General features: G+C 44.0%; 1 protein-coding gene and 1 pseudogene across 1 annotated transcript; both read right to left on the bottom strand.

Annotated features, from left to right (window-relative positions):
* Nucleotides 1–14,258: 14,258 nt before the first annotated feature.
* LOC140105466 (olfactory receptor 5AR1-like) lies at nt 14,259–15,191 on the bottom strand. Its single transcript, XM_072129419.1, has one exon. It carries the CDS (start codon nt 15,189–15,191, stop codon nt 14,259–14,261), a length of 933 nt encoding a protein of 310 aa, XP_071985520.1.
* A 6,277-nt stretch (nt 15,192–21,468) lies between these two features.
* Nucleotides 21,469–22,405, bottom strand: LOC140105465 (olfactory receptor 5A2-like; annotated as a pseudogene).
* Between the last annotated feature and the right edge of the window lie 1,505 nt (nt 22,406–23,910).

The raw sequence follows: 23,910 nt of genomic DNA, 5'->3' as shown, positions 1-23,910 counted from the left end.
AACACACGCCTCCACCCCATCTCCAGCACCTCCTCTCTGACCAAACACAGATTATAATGGGCAGATCTCGGGACTAATAACTCCGCAACCGTGGGGGCTAGAAGGAAAAGTGCCAGTAAATCTGCATAGCAGCCCCTACAGAATGGTATCATAATCTCCATAAAAGTGAGGTGGTGAAAGGTCCTCTTTAAACATGTTCAAGAGAAGCCTGGATGCCTTCCTGGAGAGCAATAATATCCCTAAAAAAATTTATTAGAGTTTTTAAGTTATTTTGACCACTATATTAGGGTTTGGAAAGGATTTTTTCCATGCTTTGGGTCAATTGGTATCAGCCTTGCACGGTTTTTGCCTTCTTCTGGATCAACACAGTATAATGTAAATGTTGGACCTGATGGACTGTAGTATTTTTCTTACCTTTTTTACTATGATACTTTAGACCTAATTTTTGTGGGTCTTAACCCCTTCCCGACATTTGACGTACTATTACTGCATGGCGGGAGGTGCGTTCCCGCAATATGCAGTAATAGAACGTCAAACTTCTGGCCCCATCTCCTGAAAGGAGCCGGGGCCAGAAGCTGCGGGCGTCGGCTATATATTATAGCCGACACCCTCCTCTAACACCCGCGATCGGAGATTTCTCCGATCGCGGGTGTTAACCCCTAACACGCGGTCAGCTAGGGGCATTTAACTGGATTCGGACCCCCCCCCCGCAGCGCTTACCGGGGGGGTCCCGCTGCTCCGATCGCAGCCCCGGGACTGCCAGTGCCCGGGGCTGCGCGATCTTCTTCCGGGTGCCGGGTCCGTGCCTTCTGGCAGGACCCGGCTGTGACACACTGAGCATACGCAGCATGCTGTATTACACTGTATTAGGTGAAGAATAGCTTGAACAAGTGATCAGTGGATCATTTGTTCAAGCTAACCTGTAAAAGTAAAGTATTTTTAGTGTATGGTGTACGACCCCCAAAATATACAAAAAAAAGAAACCCCAAATTGACAATTTTCTTTTGCTCCATACATTAAAGAGTTAATAAAATCTCATCGAAAAGCTGCAGACCCACTTAAATGAAGTATTTGTAAAGTGCATCTCATCTCGCAAAAAATAAGCCCTTATATGTCCAAATTGACCAAAAAATAAAGATTGTATAGCCAATAAAAAGTGACAATGCATAATCTGCTCTGAATGGCGCAGCTCCCCCCTCGATGCCCTGGCGTGTGCCCATACAGCAGGTTACCACCACATATGGGGTATTGTTATACGCGGGAGGGATTGGGTATCAAATTTTGTGGAGCGTTTTGGTATTTTATCCACTGAGAATTTGTACATTTTATGAAAAACACATTAATTTAGCCAAAGAAAATGTAATTTCGAAATTGCATCCGATTTTGTTTTAACCCCTGTAAACCAATTAAAGGGTTAACAAACTTCATAAAAGTTGTTTTACGTACGTTGAGGGGTGTAGTTTCTATAATGGGGTAATTTATGGGGTTTTACTTTTCTTTGGGCCTCTCAAAGTGATTTGAAACCTGAGCAGGTCCCTCAATAGCAGGATTTTGCTTTTTTTATGAAAATGTGAAAAATCACATCTAACGTTCAAAGGCCAATAACATCCTACAAAAATAAGAGTATGCATAAAAAACCACGCAGGTATAAAGTAGACATTCGGTGAATGTTAGTTATTATGTTTTTTGGTGTTATGACTCATGTGTGGAAAAAGTAGAAAATTTTGAATTTCGAAAATTGCAAATTTTTTCAAATTTTCACCAAATATCTGATTTTCTCATAAATAAATGCAAAACACACCACCAAAACACAATGGGGCAAATTTACTTACCCGGCCCATTCGCGATCCAGCGGCGCGTTCTCTGCTCTGGATTCAGGTCCGGCCGGGATTTAAGAAGGTAGTTCCTCCGCCGTCCACCAGGTGGCGCTGCTGCGCTGAAAGTCATCTCATCGCGCCGGAATGCACCACCTCGGACCAGGTGAAGGTAAGCGGTCCCCAAGCGACACTTTTTCGGTTTTTAAATGCGGCGGTTTTTCCGAATACGTCGGGTTTTCGTTCGGCCACGCCCCCCGATTTCTGTCGCGCGCATGCCGGCGCCGATGCGCCACAATCCGATCGCGTGCGCCACAATCCCGGGGCAATTCAGGTACAATCGGCGCAAATCGGAAATATTCTGGTAACACGTCGGGAAAACGCGAATCGGGCCCTTAGTAAATGACCCCCAATGTGTCACGAGAAAACTATTTCAAAATCACTTGGATATGTTAAAGCGTTCCAAAGTTATAACCATTTATAGTGTCAGAGGGCAGATTTGAAAAAATGGGCCGTGTCAGGAAGGTGAAAAGTGGCTTCGGCGTTAAGGGGTTAATAGGGGTTGGCCACTTTCAGCAAATAATTGATAGTATTTGTCCTCATGGTTTTCTAGAACTCTGTTTGCTGTGCTTCTATAGAAAGCTTCTCTATTTACCTCCAGTGGATAGAATCTGTCTATGCTGATGTGATGGACATGCAGGTGCATGAACTGTTATTATGATATGATGTAATATGAGTTGTGTGATACTAATGGCTTGTGCCCCTGCATGTCCATCACATCACCATGGACAGATTGGGGCACATTTACTTACCCGGTCCATTCGCGATTTTACGGTGCGTTTTCTGGTGTTGATTCAGAGCTTGCCGGGATTCACTAAGGTCGCGCGCCCGATATCCAACAGGTGTCGCTGCTGGGCTGAAGACCGCCGGAGTTCACCTTCTTTGTCCCGGTGTATGTGAGTGCTATTCTTGCGACACAATATTTTAAAAAAATTTCAAGTTTTTTCCGAATCCGTCGGGTTCTCCAACGGCCACGCCCCCGATTTCTGTTGCGTGAAAGCCGGCGCCGATGCGCCACAATCCGATCGCGTGCACCAAAATCCCGGGGCAATTCGGCCCATATCGGAAATATTTGGGAAACCCAACGAAAATGTGCAAATCGGACCCTTAGTAAATGAGCCCCATTATATTTACTGGAAGCTTTCTATAGAAGTACAGCAAGCAGAGATCTAGAAAATGGTGAGGAACTGATACAGAAAGTATATTGGAAAATTGTATTGTTAAGGTAAACCTAGCTGATGGATCAAATCTAGAGATGAGCGAACACTAAAATGCTCGGGTACTCGTTATTCGAGACGAACTTTTCCCGATGCTCGAGTGCTCGTCTCGAATAACGAACCCCATTGAAGTCAATGGGAGACTCGAGCATTTTTCAAGGGGACCAAGGCTCTGCACAGGGAAGCTTGGCCAAACACCTGGGAACCTCAGAAAAGGATGGAAACACCACGGAAATGGACAGGAAAAAGCAGGGGCAGCATGCATGGATGCCTCTGAGGCTGCCTAATCGCACCATTATGCCAAAATTATGGGCAACAGCATGGCCATGACAGAGTGACAGAATGAAGCTAGATAGCATCTAAAACATCCAATAATTGACCCTGACACTATAGGGGACGGCATGCAGAGGCAGCGGCAGCAGCGGAAGGCTAGAGAGTGGCATGGCGACATACCCTAAATGGACTCAGGCTTCAAACCAATGGGTAGCAGAGAGGAACCAAAGAAGGTGAGCAAGAAGCGCTCAAATAATATTGGTACATGATAAAAGTTTGCCAGTATATTTTGTGGATTACACAGCAGGGTGGCGACAAAGTTAACATGGAAGCCATGAAAACAACCCAAAATTCTGCCTGACACAGCTCGTTTGATAAGGGGACCATGTATGGAGGCAGTGAACTAGTAGTAGATTAAAGGTGCTGCAGTTAAAACTATGTTAGTTGGATCTTGGCATGGAGCTGGCGCTCCGCTGCCAGGCGAGCTTTCGCCAATCCAAGCCCCTGTCTATAGGCTACTCCCCAAACAGCACTTCTAAGAACCTTTTGTATAAGATCAAGTGTAGTAGCGTTCTTATAAGTTTAGGATATGGCGGGTGAGGGGAATGTAAACAGATGCGCAAGAAGCGCTGAAATAATATCCCTAAATGGTAAAAGTTTGCAAGTATATTTTGTGGATTACACAGCAGGGTGGCGACAAAGTTAACAACTTTGATGTGGAATGCCCTGTAATAGCTCTTGGGCGGTGTGCCTTTTATCGCCTAGGCTCAGCAGTTTCAGCACCGCCTGCTGTCGCTTAGCGACGGCACTGCTGCTGTGCCTAGAGCTACCGACTGATGGCGCCATGCCCACGGATGGTAATTCGGAGGAGGAGGAGGTGGAGGAGGGGTGGGAGGAGGTATAGTAGGCCTTTGAGACCTGGACCGAGGTAGGCCCCGCAATTCTCTGCGTCGGCAGTATATGACCAGCCCCAGGGTCAGACTCGGTCCCAGCCTGCACCAAGTTAAGTGTAGTAGCGTTCTTATAAGTTTGGGATATGGCGGGTGAGGGGAATGTAAACAGATGCGCAAGAAGCGCATGATGCGCATGGAGCTGGCGTTCCGCTGCCAGGCGAGCTTTCGCCAATCCAAGCCCCTGTCTCTAGGCTACTCCCCAAACAGCACTTCTAAGAACCTTTTGTATAAGATCAAGTGTAGTAGCGTTCTTATAAGTTTAGGATATGCCGGGTGAGGGGAATGTAAACAGATGCGCAAGAAGCGCTGAAATAATATCCCTAAATGGTAAAAGTTTGCCAGTATATTTTGTGGATAACACAGCAGGGTGGCGACAAAGTTAACAACTTTGATGTGGAATCCATGAAAACAACCCAAATTTCTGCCTGACACACCTCGTTTGATAAAGGGACGATGTATGGAGGCAGCTATATGGACGACTTTTGGAGGTAGCAATGGAGACAACGTGTGGAGGCTGCTATGGAGACAATTTAATTTGGATAGTGCCTGTATGTGGCAGTCCCAAACATTTTTCAAACCAGAGGAGCAGGTAGGTGGCCCTCCAGTAAAATGGAATAGATTGAGTGCCTGTATGTGGCAGTCCCAAAAATTGTTCAAACCAGAGGAGCAGGTAGGTGGCCCTGCAGTAAAATGGAATAGATTGAGTGCCTGTATGTGGCAGTCCCAAAAATGTTTCAAACCAGAGGAGCAGGTAGGTGGCCCTCCAGTAAAATGGAATAGATTGAGTGCCTGTATGTGGCAGTCCCAAAAATTGTTCAAACCAGAGGAGCAGGTAGGTGGCCCTGCAGTAAAATGGAATAGATTGAGTGCCTGTATGTGGCAGTCCCAAAAATGTTTCAAACCAGAGGAGCAGGTAGGTGGCCCTCCAGTAAAATGGAATAGATTGAGTGCCTGTATGTGGCAGTCCCAAAAATGTTTCAAACCAGAGGAGCAGGTAGGTGGCCCTCCAGTAAAATGGAATAGATTGAGTGCCTGTATGTGGCAGTCCCAAAAATTGTTCAAACCAGAGGAGCAGGTAGGTGGCCCTGCAGTAAAATGGAATAGATTGAGTGCCTGTATGTGGCAGTCCCAAAAATGTTTCAAACCAGAGGAGCAGGTAGGTGGCCCTGCAGTAAAATGGAATAGATTGAGTGCCTGTATGTGGCAGTCCCAAAAATGTTTCAAACCAGAGGAGCAGGTAGGTGGCCCTCCAGTAAAATGGAATAGATTGAGTGCCTGTATGTGGCAGTCCCAAAAATTGTTCAAACCAGAGGAGCAGGTAGGTGGCCCTGCAGTAAAATGGAATAGATTGAGTGCCTGTATGTGGCAGTCCCAAAAATGTTTCAAACCAGAGGAGCAGGTAGGTGGCCCTCCAGTAAAATGGAATAGATTGAGTGCCTGTATGTGGCAGTCCCAAAAATTTTTTAAAACAGAGGACCGGGTAGGTGGCCCTCCAGAAAAATGGAATAGATTGAGTGCCTGTATGTGGCACTCACAAAAATTGTTTCAAACAGAGGACCGGGTAGGTGGCCCTCCAGAAAAATTAAATGCATGAAGTACTATAGCAAGAGCCAGTGGGCCCTGTCAAAAAATAGCCATTTTCCTCTGCTTTACTGTACAAAGAGGAGGAGAAGGAGGAAAATGAGGAGGAGGAGGAGGAGTGGATCAATTATTCAGGTTGAGCTTCCTTCACCTGGTGGAGATTGGAAATTCTGAGAAATCCAGCCTTTATTCATTTTAATAAGCGTCAGCCTGTCAGCGCTGTCAGTCGACAGGCGTGTACGCTTATCGGTGATGATGCCACCAGCTGCACTGAAAACCCGCTCGGACAAGACGCTAGCGGCAGGGCAGGCAAGAACCTCCAAGGCGTACAGCGCCAGTTCGTGCCACATGTCCAGCTTTGAAACCCAGTAGTTGTAGGGAGCTGTGTGATCATTTAGGACGATGGTATGGTCAGCTACGTACTCCCTCACCATCTTTCTGTAAAGATCAGCCCTACTCTGCCGAGACTGGGGACAGGTGACAGTGTCTTGCTGGGGTGACATAAAGCTGGCAAAAGCCTTGTAAAGCGTACCCTTGCCAGTGCTGGACAAGCTGCCTGCTCGCCTACTCTCCCTCGCTACTTGTCCCGCAGAACTACGCACTCTGCCGCTAGCGCTGTCAGAAGGGAAATACTGTTTCAGCTTGTGCACCAGGGCCTGCTGGTATTCATGCATTCTCACACTCCTTTCCTCTGCAGGGATGAGAGTGGAAAGATTTTGCTTGTACCGTGGGTCCAGGAGAGTGAACACCCAGTAATCGGTGCTGGAATAAATTCTTTGAACGCGAGGGTCACGGGATAGGCAGCCTAGCATGAAATCTGCCATATGCGCCAGAGTACCAACGCGTAAGAATTCACTCCCCTCACTGGCCTGACTGTCCATTTCCTCCTCCTCCAACTCCTCCAACTCCTCTTCTTCTGCCCATACACGCTGAACAGTGAAGGACTCAACAATGGTCCCCTCTTGTGTCTCGCCAACATTCTCCTCCTCTTCCTCCTCATCCTCCTCCACCTCCACCTCCTCCGATATGCGCTGAGAAACAGACCTCAGGGTGCTTTGGCTATCAACAAGGGAATATTCTTCCCCCGTCTCTTGTGACGAGCGCAAAGCTTCCGACTTCATGCTGACCAGAGAGTTTTTCAACAGGCCAAGCAGCGGGATGGTGAGGCTGATGATGGCGGCATCGCCACTGACCATCTGTGTTGACTCCTCAAAGTTACTCAGCACCTGACAGATATCAGACATCCACGTCCACTCCTCATTGTAGACTTGAGGAAGCTGACTGACCTGACTACCAGTTCTGGTGGAAGTTGACATCTGGCAGTCTACAATCGCTCTGCGCTGCTGGTAAACTCTGGATAACATGGTCAGTGTTGAATTCCACCTCGTGGGCACGTCGCACAACAGTCGGTGAGCGGGCAGTTGGAGGCGGCGCTGCGCTGCCCTGAGAGTGGCAGCATCTGGGCTGGACTTCCTGAAATGCGCACAGATGCGGCGCACCTTCGTGAGCAAATCAGACAGATTGGGGTATGTCTTGAGGAAACGCTGCACTATCAGATTTAACACATGGGCCAGGCATGGCACATGTGTCAGTCTGCCGAGTTGCAGAGCCGCCACCAGGTTACGGCCGTTGTCACACACAACCATTCCCGGCTTGAGGTTCAGCGGTGCCAGCCACAGATCAGTCTGCGCCGTGATGCCCTGTAATAGCTCTTGGGCGGTGTGCCTTTTGTCGCCTAGGCTCAGCAGTTTGAGCACCGCCTGCTGTCGCTTAGCGACGGCACTGCTGCTGTGCCTAGAGCTACCGGCTGATGGCGCCGTGCCCACGGATGGTAGTTCGGAGGAGGAGGTGGAGGAGGGGTGGGAGGAGGAGGAGGCATAGTAGGCCTGAAACACCTGGACCGAGGTAGGCCCCGCAATCCTCGGCGTCGGCAGTATATGAGCAGCCCCAGGGTCAGACTCGGTCCCAGCCTCCACCAAGTTAACCCAATGTGCCGTCAGCGATATATAGTGGCCCTGCCCGGCAGCACTCGTCCACGTGTCCGTGGTCAGGTGGACCTTGTCAGAAACGGCGTTGGTCAGGGCACGGATGATGTTGTCTGACACGTGCTGGTGCAGGGCTGGGACGGCACATCGGGAAAAGTAGTGGCGGCTGGGGACCGAATACCGAGGGGCGGCCGCCGCCATGAGGTTGCGAAAGGCCTCGGTCTCTACTAGCCTATAGGGCAGCATCTCCAGGCTAAGCAATCTGGAGATGTGCACATTAAGGGCTTGGGCGTGCGGGTGGGTTGCACTATATTTGCGTTTCCGCTCCAGCGTCTGGGGTATGGAGAGCTGAACGCTGGTGGATGCTGTGGAGGATCGTGGAGGCGACGATGGGGTTTTTGTGCCAGGGTCCTGGGCAGGGGGCTGACTAGCAGCTGACACAGGGGAAGGAGCAGTGGTGTGCACGGCCGGAGGTGAACGGGCTTGTTGCCACTGAGTGGGGTGCTTAGCATTCATATGCCTGCGCATACTGGTGGTAGTTAAGCTAGTAGTGGTGGAACCCCTGCTGAGCCTGGTTTGGCAAATGTTGCACACCACAGTCCGTCGGTCATCCGGTGTTTCCTTAAAGAACCTCCACACTTCTGAAGATCTAGCCCTCGCCGCAAGAGCCCTCACCACGGGAGCTTCACTAGTTGACAGTGGCGCTGATGCACCAGCTCTGGCCCTGCCTCTCCGTCTGGCCCCACCACTGCCTCTTCCAACCTGTTCAGGTCGAGGACTCTCCTCCGTCTCAGAAGCACTGTGTTCACCCGGCCTCTCAACCCAGCTTGGGTCTGTCACCTCATCATCCTCCGATCCCTCAGTCTGCTCCCCCCTCGGACTTCCTGCCCTGACAACAACTTCCCCACTGTCTGACAACCGTGTCTCCTCATCGTCGGACACCTCTTTACACACTTCCACTACGTCAAGAAGGTCATCATCACCCACAGACTGTGACTGGTGGAAAACCTGGGCATCGGAAAATTGCTCAGCAGCAACCGGACAAGTGGTTTGTGACTGTGGGAAGGGTCCAGAAAACAGTTCCTCAGAGTATGCCGGTTCAAATGCCAAATTTTCCTGGGAGGGGGCAGACTGGGGGGGAGGAGGCTGAGGTGCAGGAGCTGGAGGAGTGGGGATTTCGGTGACATGGGTGGACTGCGTGGAAGACTGACTGGTGGTGGACAAATTGCTCGAAGCATTGTCAGCAATCCACGACATCACCTGTTCGCACTGTTCTGGCCTCAACAGTGCTCTACCACGAGTCCCAGTAACTTCAGACATGAACCTAGGGAGTGTAGCTCTGCGGCGTTCCCCTGCTCCCTCATCAGCAGGTGGTGTCTCACCCCGCCCAGGACCACGGCCTCTGACCCCTGCAGTAGTTGGACGCCCACGTCCCCGCCCTCGTCCTCTACCCCTAGCCCTCGGGTTAAACATTTTTAAAATGAGAGTTATAACTTTTTTTTTTTTTTTACTTCTTTTTGTTTTTTTTTGTGTTTTTTTGTGTTTTTTTTTTTTGTGTTTTTTGTTTTTTTTTGAGTTTTTAAAACCAAACAATCCTATCCTATTGCTATGGCTATTTTCTAGCCAAGTATCAAAGGAAGCACACTACTATGCCAGATGAGATGACACTGAGTTATTGCCTAATAGAAATCCAACCCCTACTGAATTTTGCCACTTCGGCCTTTGCTATGGATATGTGCGCCACTAAGCGCAGAACACAGCGGTCGCAAGTCTCACTACAAATTGCTCAGAATTGGCAAGTACATGCACTGCAGAAACTACAGCCACCAGCAGATCAACCAGAAATCAAATATATAGAACGCTACTGTAGGCTTCAAGAAGCTGTTTGTATTCTCCTATGGCTATTTTCTAGCCAAGTATCAAAGGAAGCACACTACTATGCCAGATGAGATGACACTGAGTTATTGCCTAATAGAAATCCAACCCCTACTGAATTTTGCCACTTCGGCCTTTGCTATGGATATGTGCGCCACTAAGCGCAGAACACAGCGGTCGCAAGTCTCACTACAAATTGCTCAGAATTGGCAAGTACATGCACTGCAGAAACTACAGCCACCAGCAGATCAACCAGAAATCAAATATATAGAACGCTACTGTAGGCTTCAAGAAGCTGTTTGTATTCTCCTATGGCTATTTTCTAGCCAAGTATCAAAGGAAGCACACTACTATGCCAGATGAGATGACACCGAGTTATTGCCTAATAGAAATCCAACCCCTACTGAATTTTGCCACTTCGGCCTTTGCTATGGATATGTGCGCCACTAAGCGCAGAACACAGCGGTCGCAAGTCTCACTACAAATTGCTCAGAATTGGCAAGTACATGCACTGCAGAAACTACAGCCACCAGCAGATCAACCAGAAATCAAATATATAGAACGCTACTGTAGGCTTCAAGAAGCTGTTTGTATTCTCCTATGGCTATTTTCTAGCCAAGTATCAAAGGAAGCACACTACTATGCCAGATGAGATGACACCGAGTTATTGCCTAATAGAAATCCAACCCCTACTGAATTTTGCCACTTCGGCCTTTGCTATGGATATGTGCGCCACTAAGCGCAGAACACAGCGGTCGCAAGTCTCACTACAAATTGCTCAGAATTGGCAAGTACATGCACTGCAGAAACTACAGCCACCAGCAGATCAACCAGAAATCAAATATATAGAACGCTACTGTAGGCTTCAAGAAGCTGTTTGTATTCTCCTATGGCTATTTTCTAGCCAAGTATCAAAGGAAGCACACTACTATGCCAGATGAGATGACACCGAGTTATTGCCTAATAGAAATCCAACCCCTACTGAATTTTGCCACTTCGGCCTTTGCTATGGATATGTGTGCCACTAAGCGCAGAACACAGCGGTCGCAAGTCTCACTACAAATTGCTCAGAATTGGCAAGTACATGCACTGCAGAAACTACAGCCACCAGCAGATCAACCAGAAATCAAATATATAGAACACTACTGTAGGCTTCAAGAAGCTGTTTGTATTCTCCTATGGCTATTTTCTAGCCAAGTATCAAAGGAAGCACACTACTATGCCAGATGAGATGACACTGAGTTATTGCCTAATAGAAATCCAACCCCTACTGAATTTTGCCACTTCGGCCTTTGCTATGGATATGTGCGCCACTAAGCGCAGAACACAGCGGTCGCAAGTCTCGCTACAAATTGCTCAGAATTGGCAAGTACATGCACTGCAGAAACTACAGCCACCAGCAGATCAACCAGAAATCAAATATATAGAACGCTACTGTAGGCTTCAAGAAGCTGTTTGTATTCTCCTATGGCTATTTTCTAGCCAAGTATCAAAGGAAGCACACTACTATGCCAGATGAGATGACACCGAGTTATTGCCTAATAGAAATCCAACCCCTACTGAATTTTGCCACTTCGGCCTTTGCTATGGATATGTGCGCCACTAAGCGCAGAACACAGCGGTCGCAAGTCTCACTACAAATTGCTCAGAATTGGCAAGTACATGCACTGCAGAAACTACAGCCACCAGCAGATCAACCAGAAATCAAATATATAGAACGCTACTGTAGGCTTCAAGAAGCTGTTTGTATTCTCCTATGGCTATTTTCTAGCCAAGTATCAAAGGAAGCACACTACTATGCCAGATGAGATGACACTGAGTTATTGCCTAATAGAAATCCAACCCCTACTGAATTTTGCCACTTCGGCCTTTGCTATGGATATGTGCGCCACTAAGCGCAGAACACAGCGGTCGCAAGTCTCACTACAAATTGCTCAGAATTGGCAAGTACATGCACTGCAGAAACTACAGCCACCAGCAGATCAACCAGAAATCAAATATATAGAACGCTACTGTAGGCTTCAAGAAGCTGTTTGTATTCTCCTATGGCTATTTTCTAGCCAAGTATCAAAGGAAGCACACTACTATGCCAGATGAGATGACACCGAGTTATTGCCTAATAGAAATCCAACCCCTACTGAATTTTGCCACTTCGGCCTTTGCTATGGATATGTGCGCCACTAAGCGCAGAACACAGCGGTCGCAAGTCTCACTACAAATTGCTCAGAATTGGCAAGTACATGCACTGCAGAAACTACAGCCACCAGCAGATCAACCAGAAATCAAATATATAGAACGCTACTGTAGGCTTCAAGAAGCTGTTTGTATTCTCCTATGGCTATTTTCTAGCCAAGTATCAAAGGAAGCACACTACTATGCCAGATGAGATGACACCGAGTTATTGCCTAATAGAAATCCAACCCCTACTGAATTTTGCCACTTCGGCCTTTGCTATGGATATGTGCGCCACTAAGCGCAGAACACAGCGGTCGCAAGTCTCACTACAAATTGCTCAGAATTGGCAAGTACATGCACTGCAGAAACTACAGCCACCAGCAGATCAACCAGAAATCAAATATATAGAACGCTACTGTAGGCTTCAAGAAGCTGTTTGTATTCTCCTATGGCTATTTTCTAGCCAAGTATCAAAGGAAGCACACTACTATGCCAGATGAGATGACACTGAGTTATTGCCTAATAGAAATCCAACCCCTACTGAATTTTGCCACTTCGGTCTTTGCTATGGATATGTGTGCCACTAAGAGCTAAACACAACGGTAGCAAGTCCCCCTGCTAATTCCTCACAAAATGGTAAAAGATGCAAATTAAAATAAAAAAAGTAGAACGTTATTGTAGCCCTAAGAAGGGCTGTTGGGTTCTTTGAGAATCACTCCTGCCTAACAGTAAGCTAATAGAACACCCTAACGCTTTCCCTGACCAGCAGCAGCTCTCTCCCTAGCGGCATCCAGAGACAGAATGATCCGAGCAGCGCGGCCAGCGGCTAGTCTATCCCAGGGTCACCTGATCTGGCCAGCCAACCACTGCTATCGACGTGTAAGGGTACCACGTCATGCTGGGTGGAGTGCAGAGTCTCCTGGCTTGTGATTGGCTCTGTTTCTGGCCGCCAAAAAGCAAAACGGCGGGAGCTGCCATTTTCTCGAGCGGGCGAAGTATTCGTCCGAGTAACGAGCAGTTTCGAGTACCCTAATGCTCGACCGAGCATCAAGCTCGGACGAGCATGTTCGCTCATCTCTAATCAAATCCTGTCATTTCTACTTGTTCTATTTTCCTAAAAGCATTGTAACAGAGACTTCATTTTAAGATAAAACTCACGCAGTGCCAACTTGCTCGGAGCATGAGTGAGATTTAAATCAGCAATTTGTCTGAATTATTGCTTATGATGTGCACACATGCTCATTAATTAGAAACACGCAGCCAACACACACTAAAATAGGATGTCTTGAATCCTACCCCAACAGTATAACTTTTACTTACACACAAACAATATAAATTATCATATTTGCTAAAAGTGGGCAACCCCTTTAATCAGGTATGTCAGAAAAGTGTTGAAAAAAGGTTTAAAAACCTTAATAGAGATGGCTACAGGCAATGATGTATCCACTACAAGCTGTGTGATTGTCTCCAGTCTGGTACGTAAATAGTAAGTGACCACTGAAATGCCTTGCATGGGCATTGATTAGTTGTAGTGGCGATTCCTAGCCTCTATTTGAAACGGGAACTAACAAGATAGCAAAACTCAGGCAACATCATTAAACTTTATTGATAATACATGTGCTAGAGGTCTTGAAAGGTGACCTAAAATTGATAGCAAGTTTGATAGGCAGGAATGTTTGCAGCTTTTGCCACAAGGAAGTCCATGAGATAGAGATGCACATTTAGGGTATTTATCCATTTATATTCATTGAAATGTATTATTTGAGAAAATACATATATTATACATAATAATTCTTCTTATTTATATAGCACACACAGATTACACAGTGCTGCACAAAGCATGTCAAATTGGTCCCTGCCCCCATGGGGGTCACAATCTAAACAACCTAACAGTATGTTTTGGAATGTGGGAGGAAGCCGGAGTACCCGGAGAATACCCACGCAAACACGGAGAGAATTTACAAACTCTTTGCAGATGTTGACCTGGGTGGGATTTGAACCCAGGACCCCAGCGCTGTAAGGCAGAAGTGCTACTCACTTTAAACATTCTTGAGCACTCACATCTCCACTATCAGGTGGACAGTTCATGGTTTGACAAGGCAGCCTGGCATCACTATTTTCACAGAAGGGACCCTAATTGATATATTTGATGCTAAAACTAATAGTACGGATGGATTGAGGTGAATGCAAAAAGTCAAACAGTGCCAAAATCAGTGAAGAACAATAAATAAAGAATGCAAAGAGCCCGAGTTGGTGGAGGAGATGAAAGGTCTTCTTTATGGATGGCCACATCTGAGTATACATACTAAGCCTTAGATTAACAGATTATAAAGTCAACTTGTGTATTATTTTGCTAACCCCATCTTTAAAATCATGATTTTTTAGGCTGTAGATTATAGGATTCAACAATGGAACCAAAACAATATATAAAAGGGAAAAAAACTTATCTTGTTCTGGGTAATAACTAGATGCTGGTCTCATGTACAAGCAAATTATGGTCCCATAAAAAATACTTATACATGTAAGATGGGAAGAACAAGTAGAAAAGGCTTTATATCGTCCTTCCGCAGATTTAATCTTTATTATAGTAAAAATAATGAAAGCATAAGAGATCAATGTAAGCAAGAATGTAGAAAGGGTTAAAAGACTTCCAACAATATAATTCATCATCTCGACGTTATAGGTGTCACTGCATGAAATCTTAAGAAGAGGTGAGAGGTCACAGAAAAAATGATCAATACGATGAGAGGAACAGAAAGATAATTTAGATACAAGGGAAATGTGTCCTGTTGGATCCAGAAGACCAATGGTCCATGCAGATATTGCAAGTCTGATACAATATTTCAGGCTCATTAGAGAGGAATATCGAAGGGGCTGACAGATCGCCACATAGCGATCATATGCCATGGCTGCAAGTAAGATCACCTCTATGCTAGCCAAGGCAATGAAGAAGTACAACTGAGTCATACACCCCACAAATGAAATCATCTTTTTCTCAGTGAGAAGTATATTCAACAGCTTCGGCAGAATATTGGATGTGTAAGCAATGTCAATAAGAGAGAGATTCAGCAACAATATATACATAGGAGAGTGTAAATGAGAGTTACCCCAGATGACCGCAATGATGGTCAAATTCCCAAAAATAATGAGAATATATAAAAGCAGAATTGTTACAAAAATTGGCAAATGAAGTTCCATTTTTTCCGACAAACCAAGGATGGAGAATTCCGAAACATTGTGTTGAGCTTCTCGTTTCATTTTAAAGATGATAATAAGTAGAATCCTACCCAGCATAGGAAGACTACCGAGATGATTTACTAAAATGATTAAAGTAATGGTTTTCCATGAAATAAAATATAGTTTTCTGATACGCATTTTGTCTACATGATGGTAATCTTTAAATTTCTAGTTGCATTTATACAGCATATACTCTACATATCCACATGTAAGAAACCTGCAGTATAACTGTACACATTAAAGGTTACCTGTAGATTTTATGGGTGGATCTTGTTGTTGAAAATCTGCAGCGTAATAAAGACACATTAATGGGATTTGGCAAAAGTAATAAAGGCCATTTTTGTTTCACTGTGAAAATTGTGCGAAGCATAAAATAAAGTAATGATCAAGTGACTTTACTTCTGAGGTTTTGTGTGTTTTGTGTGTGATATTTTAGATTGGAGTCCATAGTCCTCTGAAAATCTGCATGAAATCTTCATGGAATCTTCATCGTAATGGGGATTTGATAAAGATTTTTCCTTGAAATGGCATCAGACCTAACATCAAGTCCGATGCTTCAAAAAAGCTCAACAAACAATAGAAATCCGCAAAAAAAAAGCACATATAATTACAGTCTGTTCTTTCCAGACACTTTTTCTGACAGAATTTTTGGCACACAATAAGACCAACAAAAAGTCTACCAACTTAAAGCCCCTTTATGAATGTAGATTGTCATTTCTGACTCTCATTTGTGTTTCTTATGATGCACCAAATACAATAAGGCTGAGCTAAAATCGGGTGCCAAGAAAAATATTAACCCCCCCCCCCCCAAGTGTTTTAAGATGAGATGTACATTGCAGAATCAATGTGGAATATCCATGGCTTACCAGGTATTCTGGGAGAAATTTGAATACTGGAAACATTGTCCTACATTTATCAATAACAGTGCAGTCTGTACTAAGTGCAGAGGCTGCCAGATTCAGGATTTCTGACACCTGTTCTTCATGAATCCGGCACCCCCTGCACTGCTCCGACAGTGTGCACCAACTTTTTTTTGTGTGACACACTTATATCAGACTCTTTGCAACACAAATTCAGTAATGGCTCCTAAAAGTAGTCTTTCTATTACAATTTTCTCCTGTAGGTCCCAAATACTTAAGCAAAAAATTCACCTGTGTGGATATTTCCTTAACTTACAACAAGTGTCATAACCACTTTCTTGTAATGACGTAATGATGTTGGCCCCTGTGTCCTTGGCTAAAGATGAAAATATCCTGTTGCATAGAACTGTGTCAAATTCCATGTGCCGTATATTACTTATTTTATGTCCAAATTTCAAAAGTTTTTTTATGATATAACAATAGCTATTGGACTGGATCAAGGTAATATTCTGTATGCATGTAAAACATTTGCAGAATAAGGCTTACCTGTACTAGTGCAGAAAGCTAAGAATACACAAGGCAGTTGTGTGTACCAAGTTCAGAGGCTGTAACAGCCCCAGCTCTCCAATCATCATTTATACAGCAAGTGGTGAGAAAAAAAATCCCCAAGAGAAATCAAAGACAACATATTTTATTTCTAAGTAATTAACCTAAAAAGTTTAGCAGCCAGAGCAAGCACACATCCTCAAAGATAGTTACATGCAGATGTTTTCTTTAGAGTCTTTTGCATTAGTATTTGGAAGCCGAAATCAGAATTGGAGAATTTAGAAATCAGAATTTTGTACATTGATGGAGTGGGATTATTAGATTTTTCTTTACAGCAGAGTGTGATATTGCATTTCTATATATTTTATAAACAATAAATAGATAAAAACCTTAGGCCTCTTGCCCACAAACAATGTTCAAAATCGTACAACTTTGCTCATTTAAAGAGAACCTGACCTATTAAACCCCTACCAGAATGTTGTCAAGAGCTGAACACCTTCCAGCACATGTTTCTTTTATGACCGAGTGTGGTGGCATCATCCAGAAAATCAACATTGAAGTGAGATGTAAATTATTTTTATAAAGTCAAGTAGGCAGAGACTACTTAACACTGAATTCAAGCTCTCTCTTCCTCAGAAAGCCTCCATCACTGTAATTGATGATCCTGCACCTGGAGACATCAATAAACAGATCTCCGGAAGCCCAGTGCAAGATACCAATCCCAGGTTAGGAGGCATTCAGAATCAGGGAGAGATTCACTTCAGTGGTAAACTCCGCCTCCTTGACTTTATACAACCAATTTACATTTCACTTTAAAGTAGTTTTTTTGAATGATGGAACCATGCTGGGCCATGAAAGAAACATGATCCGGAAGATGTAAAACTTCTAGACAACATACTGGTACTGGTTTATTAGGTTGATTTCTGATGACAGACTCCTTTTAAAATTGTGTGAGTTTGATCAGATTTTGGGCAGAGTGTGATCAGAGTTTTTCAAAGTTCATTCAGTGTTTAGTTTGAGTGTGATGCAATAATGCGTCTTATTTTTTTGGGGGGGCGCACAAATTGTCTTTCACCTATACTTCCTGGAAACTTGGACAGGAAAAACTGTCCGCAGTGGGATGCATCAGTTATTTTTTATGCACCCCCAGGCCCACATTTATTAAAGCTTTTCTGTCTGACTTTACACAATGTTTTTAGTGCAAACTGCTTGTACATATATTTATAAAGTGTCCCCGACACATTTGTACCACGGCTGCAGCATACCCGTCACAAAATTTTGCACTGAAAGGGGCGTTCTGGTGCACAGTTGGATCGTGCACCACTTTTATCATGAACAGACCGAAAGAAGTGTGTCACACGCCCCATGTTAAGGGTGCACCAAAAAAGTTGGTGCATTCAGCCAAAGCAGTGCAGGGGGGAAGCATATTCATGAAGGACATGCAACACATTTGATGAATCTGTCACACACTATCACATACAGAAATACAAGTGCAATCATATTATGAGTAACAAAAGCTTTTATTGACAGTTAGAATGAGTTAATGCAGCAAGTCAATATTTGCAGTGTTGACCCTTCTTCTTCAGGACCTCTGCAATTCTCCCTGGCAGCTTTTAATCAACTTCTGGACCAAATCCTGACTGATAGCAGTCCATTCTTGCACAGTCAATGCTTGCATTTTGTCACAATTTGTTGGTTTTTGTTTGTCCACCCATCTTGATGATTGACCACAAATTCTCAATGGGATTAAGATCTGGGGAGTTTCCAGGCCATGGACCCAAAATCTCTATGTTTTTTTTTTCCCTGAGCCATTTATTATCACCTTTCCTTTATTGCAAGGTGCACCATCAGGCTGGAAAAGGCATTATTACTGTTGGAGGACATTCTGGTACCATTCTTTATTCATTGATGTGTTTTTAGGCAAGACTGTGAGAGAGTCGATTCCCTTGGCTAAGAAGCAACCCCACGCATGAATGGTTGCAGGATGCTTTACAGTTGGCATGAGACAAGACTGGTGGTATCGCTTACCTTGTCTTCTCCGAACAAGCTGTTTTCCAGATGTTCCAAACAATCGGAAAGGGGATTCATCAGAGAAAATGACTTGACCCCAGTCCTCAGCAGTCCACTCCCTGTACCTTTTCCAGAATATCAGTCTGTCCCTGATGTTTTTTTTCTGGAGTAAAATGGCTTCTTTGCTGTCCTACTTGACTCCAGGCCTTGCTCCAAGAGTCTCTGCCTGCTGCCATTCCTGAACAAACTCTGCACTGCTGGTAGCCTGATCCTGAAGCTGAAACACTTTTAAGACATGGCGCTTGCTGGTGCTTCTTGAGTGCCCTGGAGCCTTTTTGGCAACAATGGAACCTCTCTCCTCGAATTCCTTGATTATGCGATACATTGTTGACTGTGGTGCAATCTTTCTAGCTGCGATACTCTTCCCTGTTAGGCCAGTCTTGTGCAGTGCAATGATGACTGCATGTGTTATTTTAGAGATAACCATGGTTAACAGAAGTGAAACAATGATGCCAAGCACCAGCCTCCTTTTAAATGTCCAGTGGTGGGATTCTTACTTAATCATGACAGATTGATCTCCAGCCCTGTCCTCATCAACACCCACACCTGTGTTACTGGAGCAATCACTGAAGCGATGTTAGCTGCTCCTTTTAATGCAGGCCTGCAATGAAGTTGAAATGTGTTTTGGGGAAAAAGTTCATTTTCTAAGCAAATATTAACTTTGCAATTAATTGCTGATCACTCTTTATAACATTCTGGAATATATGCAAATTGCCATTATAAAAGCTGATGCAGTAGATTTTGTAAAAATTAACATTTGTATAATTCTCAAAACTTATGGCCATGACTGTACACTGAAGTTGCCACTCAGCTTTTGGATTTATTACTCATTACTAGCAGAGTATCACCAGATGCCTTGGAAATGGGACTATCTTGTGCACTAGGCACTTAATTCCATGGTTCACATACATTACATTAAAACAAGAACAATTACAATATACAACTACAATATACAAATCTACAGTGGTCAGGAGTCAAGTGGGAGAAGAACCCTGCCCATGAGGGCTCAATCTACATGGGAGGATAGATGGAGACATGAGGTAAGGGAGCAGAGCAGTGCAGTTATTGTGTGTTGTAGGCCATCCTGAACAGGTGGGTTTTTAGGTTTTGTCTGCAGGTTTGGAAAGTGTGGGACAGCCAGACACATTTGGGTAGAGAGTTCCAGAGTATGGGAGATGCACAGAAGAAGTCCTTAAGACAGTTGTGAGAAGAGCGGATGGTAGTAGAGTGAGGCTGAAGGCCTGTGAGGAACGGAGATTACGTATGGAACAGTATTGGTTGATGAGTTCAGAGACATATGGAGGGGACAGGTTGTGGATGGCTTTGTAGGTCATGGTTAGTATTTTAAACTGAATTTGCTGTGAAATGGGTAACCAGTGGAAAACTAACACAGAGGAGAGGCAGAAGAGAATCAAGGAGACAGATGGATTAGCTGGGCAGCAGAGTTTAGGATGGATTGGAGAAATGTTAGAGAGTTAGCTGGGATACCTCAGACAAGAACACTGACCATATAGAAGAACTACTGTTGCATTAGTCCAAGCAGGAAATGATAAGGGCATGGCCTAGTAATTTTTGTAGACTCTGGAGTGAGGAAGGGGCGGATGTGAGAGATAAGGCAGAGTAATAGATGACTCCGAGGCAGCAGACAGCAACTAGGCACAGGAGAGAGTGTGGAACCATTAATTGTGATGGTTAGGTCTGGTGGGAGGGATGTGTTAAAGGGAGGAAAGATTATGAGTTCTGTTTTGTCCATGTTAAGTTTTAGAAAACGGGAAGAGAAAAAGGAGGATATGGCTTACATACAGAAATAAAATGAACATATACAGAAATGTAAAATAACCCATTGTTAAATGATCATTGAGCGCAAATTAAATTTTAAGGCAATGTTTCCCTCTTGACTAGTGGACTTCTGTTACTCTATTCATGGCACAATCTATGGAATCGTTATAACACATCTAATACAAAAAAAACACCATAGACTCAATGCTGAGGAAGAAGGGAAAATATGTCACTGAAGGAAGATTTAAACTGTTTGCAACAAAAATAGCAGGTGAGAGAAACACACGGAACACGGTGGAACATTGGAAACTTCAGTGTATGGTGGGCCATACCTTTAAGAACCTATCCCTGCCTATGTTGAATTTTATATATATGACCACACATTTATGCACAATTACAGTCAGATTTTAGAAGGTGAAGACTGAAATGACCGTAAGTAATGTGTTTTATATACAATAAGTTGTATTAAAGGAAACCTACCATTTGATGCATTATGAAGCAAACATACCTTGAGAATGCTGTAGCTGCATTGTAGAAACATATCGTGCTTAATCGAGTGATTTTGTACAAAAAAAACTTTATAAAATTTAGGACCATGGGAAAGCTGGGTGCAGACTGGCTTCCGTACATAAAAGAGCTGCATGAACTGTCCAGACAAGAATAATCAACCTGAGCTGGATGACTCCTGAAAAGCAGCTGGGGATAGTGCAGTGATTGATTACTTCTGCCTGTCAGGGACAACAAAGTGAATACAATGTTTTTGACTTATGTTAGGCAAGACAAGGCTGAAGCAGTGCATATTTAGGGTGAGGAGAAGCGCAGGGGCAGCCACAGGAGGGACAGAGCCTCCTTATCATAATTTTATTCTTGTGTTTTTAGAACTACCACTCAGATCAGGGATTAAACAAGATATGTCTCTGCGTCAGTGTAGATACAGCATTCTCAAGGTATGTTTGGTTCATAATGCATTAAAACAAATGGTAGATATCCTTGAAATACATTTTTTTTTAAAAAATAAGTCAGTGAATTAGTCAGTCTTTTTACTATCTCTTGTATGACATTTTGTTGGTAAGAATCATAAAACCAATTTTAAATTCCCGATTTTTAAAACTATAAATAACAGGATTTAGTATAGGAATAAGCACCCCAGATAAAAGAGAAAAAAATTTGTCTCTTTCAGGTGAATAACTGGATGAGGGCCTCATGTACAAAACAAATAAAGTCCCATAGAAAATAATGACGCTTGTCAGGTGAGAGGAACAGGTAGAAAACGCTTTATGACGACCTTCGGAGGATTTTATTTTCAGAATAGAGGAGATAATAAACAAGTAAGAAATAATTGTGAACACAAAAGCATTGAAAGTGACAAGCACACCTTCGATATAATTCATGATTTCTACATCAAATGTATTGCTGCAGGTCAGTTTTAACAGAGGTGCAATGTCACAATAGAAATGGTTAATGAGATGGGAGCCGCAGAAGGACTGTTTGGAGATAAGCACAACAATGGCCGATAGATATAAGAAAGCTAAAGGTCCATGCGGTTGTTGCGAGTCCAGCACAATGTCTCATACTCATAAGGAGAAAGTACTGCAGTGGGTGGCAGATGGCCACATATCGGTCATACGCCAGCAAAAGAACCTCAGTGCACGTCATGGCTAAGTAGATATACATCTGGGCCACACAGCCTATAAAAGTGACTGCATTGTTTTTGGTGACCAATATAGTCATCAATTTGGGCAGAATATTAGAAGCATAGATGATATCAGCTGCTGAAAGGTTCATTAGGAAAGTATACATAGGGATACAAAGTCTAGGATTTGCTGCAATAATGGTGAAAATCATGACATTACCTGAAATAATACTGATGTAGACAAATAAACACATTATTAATACTGGAATTAGAAGCTTAGAGTCATTTGAAAGTCCTTGGATGGAGAAACCAGATCCACTCTCATTGAAACGGCTCTCAGCCTTCATTATTAACTTGTGATTAGAGATGAGCGAACATACTCGTCCGAGCTTGATGCTTGTTCGAGCATTAGCGTACTCGAAACTGCTCGTTGCTCGGACGAATACTTCGCCCGCTCGAGAAAATGGCAGCTCCCGCCGTTTTGCTTTTTGGCGGCCAGAAACAGAGCCAATCACAAGCCAGGAGACTCTGCACTCCACCCAGCATGACGTGGTACCCTTACACGTCGATAGCAGTGATTGGCTGGCCAGATCAGGTGACCCTGGGATAGACTAGCCGCTGCCCGCGCTGCTCGGGTCATTCTGTGTCTGGATGCCGCTAGGGAGAGAGCTGCTGCTGGTCAGGGAAAGCGTTAGGGTGTTCTATTAGAATAGTGTTAGGCAGGAGTGATTCAACAAGAACCCAACAGCCCTTCTTAGGGCTACAATAACTTTATACTTTTTTTTTTTTGTTTGCTTGTGGCTGGGCTTGCTGGCACTAGTAGTGCAGCTAGTACCATATTGTGAGGAATTTGCAGGGGGACTTGCTACCGTTGTGTTTAGCTCTTAGTGACACACATATCCACCTCAAACACCAACGTGGGAAAATTTATTAGGGGTTTGATTTCAATTAGGCACAGTCTGGCAGTTTCTTTTTATTTTACGTTTATTTTTTCATAACTCAGCGTCATCTCATCAGTGCGCTTTCATACTTGGCTAGAAAATAGCCAAAGGAGAATCCAAACGGCTTACTTACGCCTACAATAGCGTTATATATATTTTATTTCTGGTTGATCTGCTGGTGGCTGTCCTTGCTGCAGTGCATATACTAGCCAATTGTGAGGAATTTGGAGTGAGACTTGCGACCGCTGTGTTTAGCGCTTAGTAACGCACATATCCATGGCAAAGACCGAAGTGGGAAAATTTATTAGGGGTTGGATTTCAATTAGGCACAGTCTGCCATTTCCTTTTTATTTTACGTTTATTTTTTCATAACTCAGCGTCATCTCATCAGTGTGCTTTCATACTTGGCTAGAAAATAGCCAAAGGAGAATCCAAACGGCTTACTTACGCCTACAATAGCGTTATATATATTTTATTTCTGGTTGATCTGCTGGTGGCTGTCCTTGCTGCAGTGCATATACCAGCCAATTGTGAGGAATTTGGAGTGAGACTTGCGACAGCTGTGTTTAGCGCTTAGAGACGCACATATCCATGGCAAAGACCGAAGTGGGATAATTTATTAGGGGTTGGATTTCAATTAGGCACAGTCTGCCATTTCCTTTTTATTTTACGTTTATTTTTTCATAACTCAGCGTCATCTCATCTGGCATAGCAGTGTGCTTTCATACTTGGATAGAAAATAGCCATAGCAATAGGATAGCATTGTTTGGTTTTAAAAACTAAAAAACACAAAAAAAAACTAAAAAACACAAAAAAACAAAAAAAAGTTAAAAAAAAAATTAAAGTTATATAACTTTCATTTTCAAAATGTTTAACCCGAGGGCTAGGGGTAGAGGACGAGGACGAGGGCG

This window comes from Engystomops pustulosus, chromosome 11 (genome assembly GCF_040894005.1).
Source record: "Engystomops pustulosus chromosome 11, aEngPut4.maternal, whole genome shotgun sequence".
Taxonomy (NCBI): Eukaryota; Metazoa; Chordata; class Amphibia; order Anura; family Leptodactylidae; genus Engystomops; species Engystomops pustulosus.
Note: the sequence above shows the minus strand (reverse complement) of the source record. Positions and strands in the feature narration are given on the sequence as shown.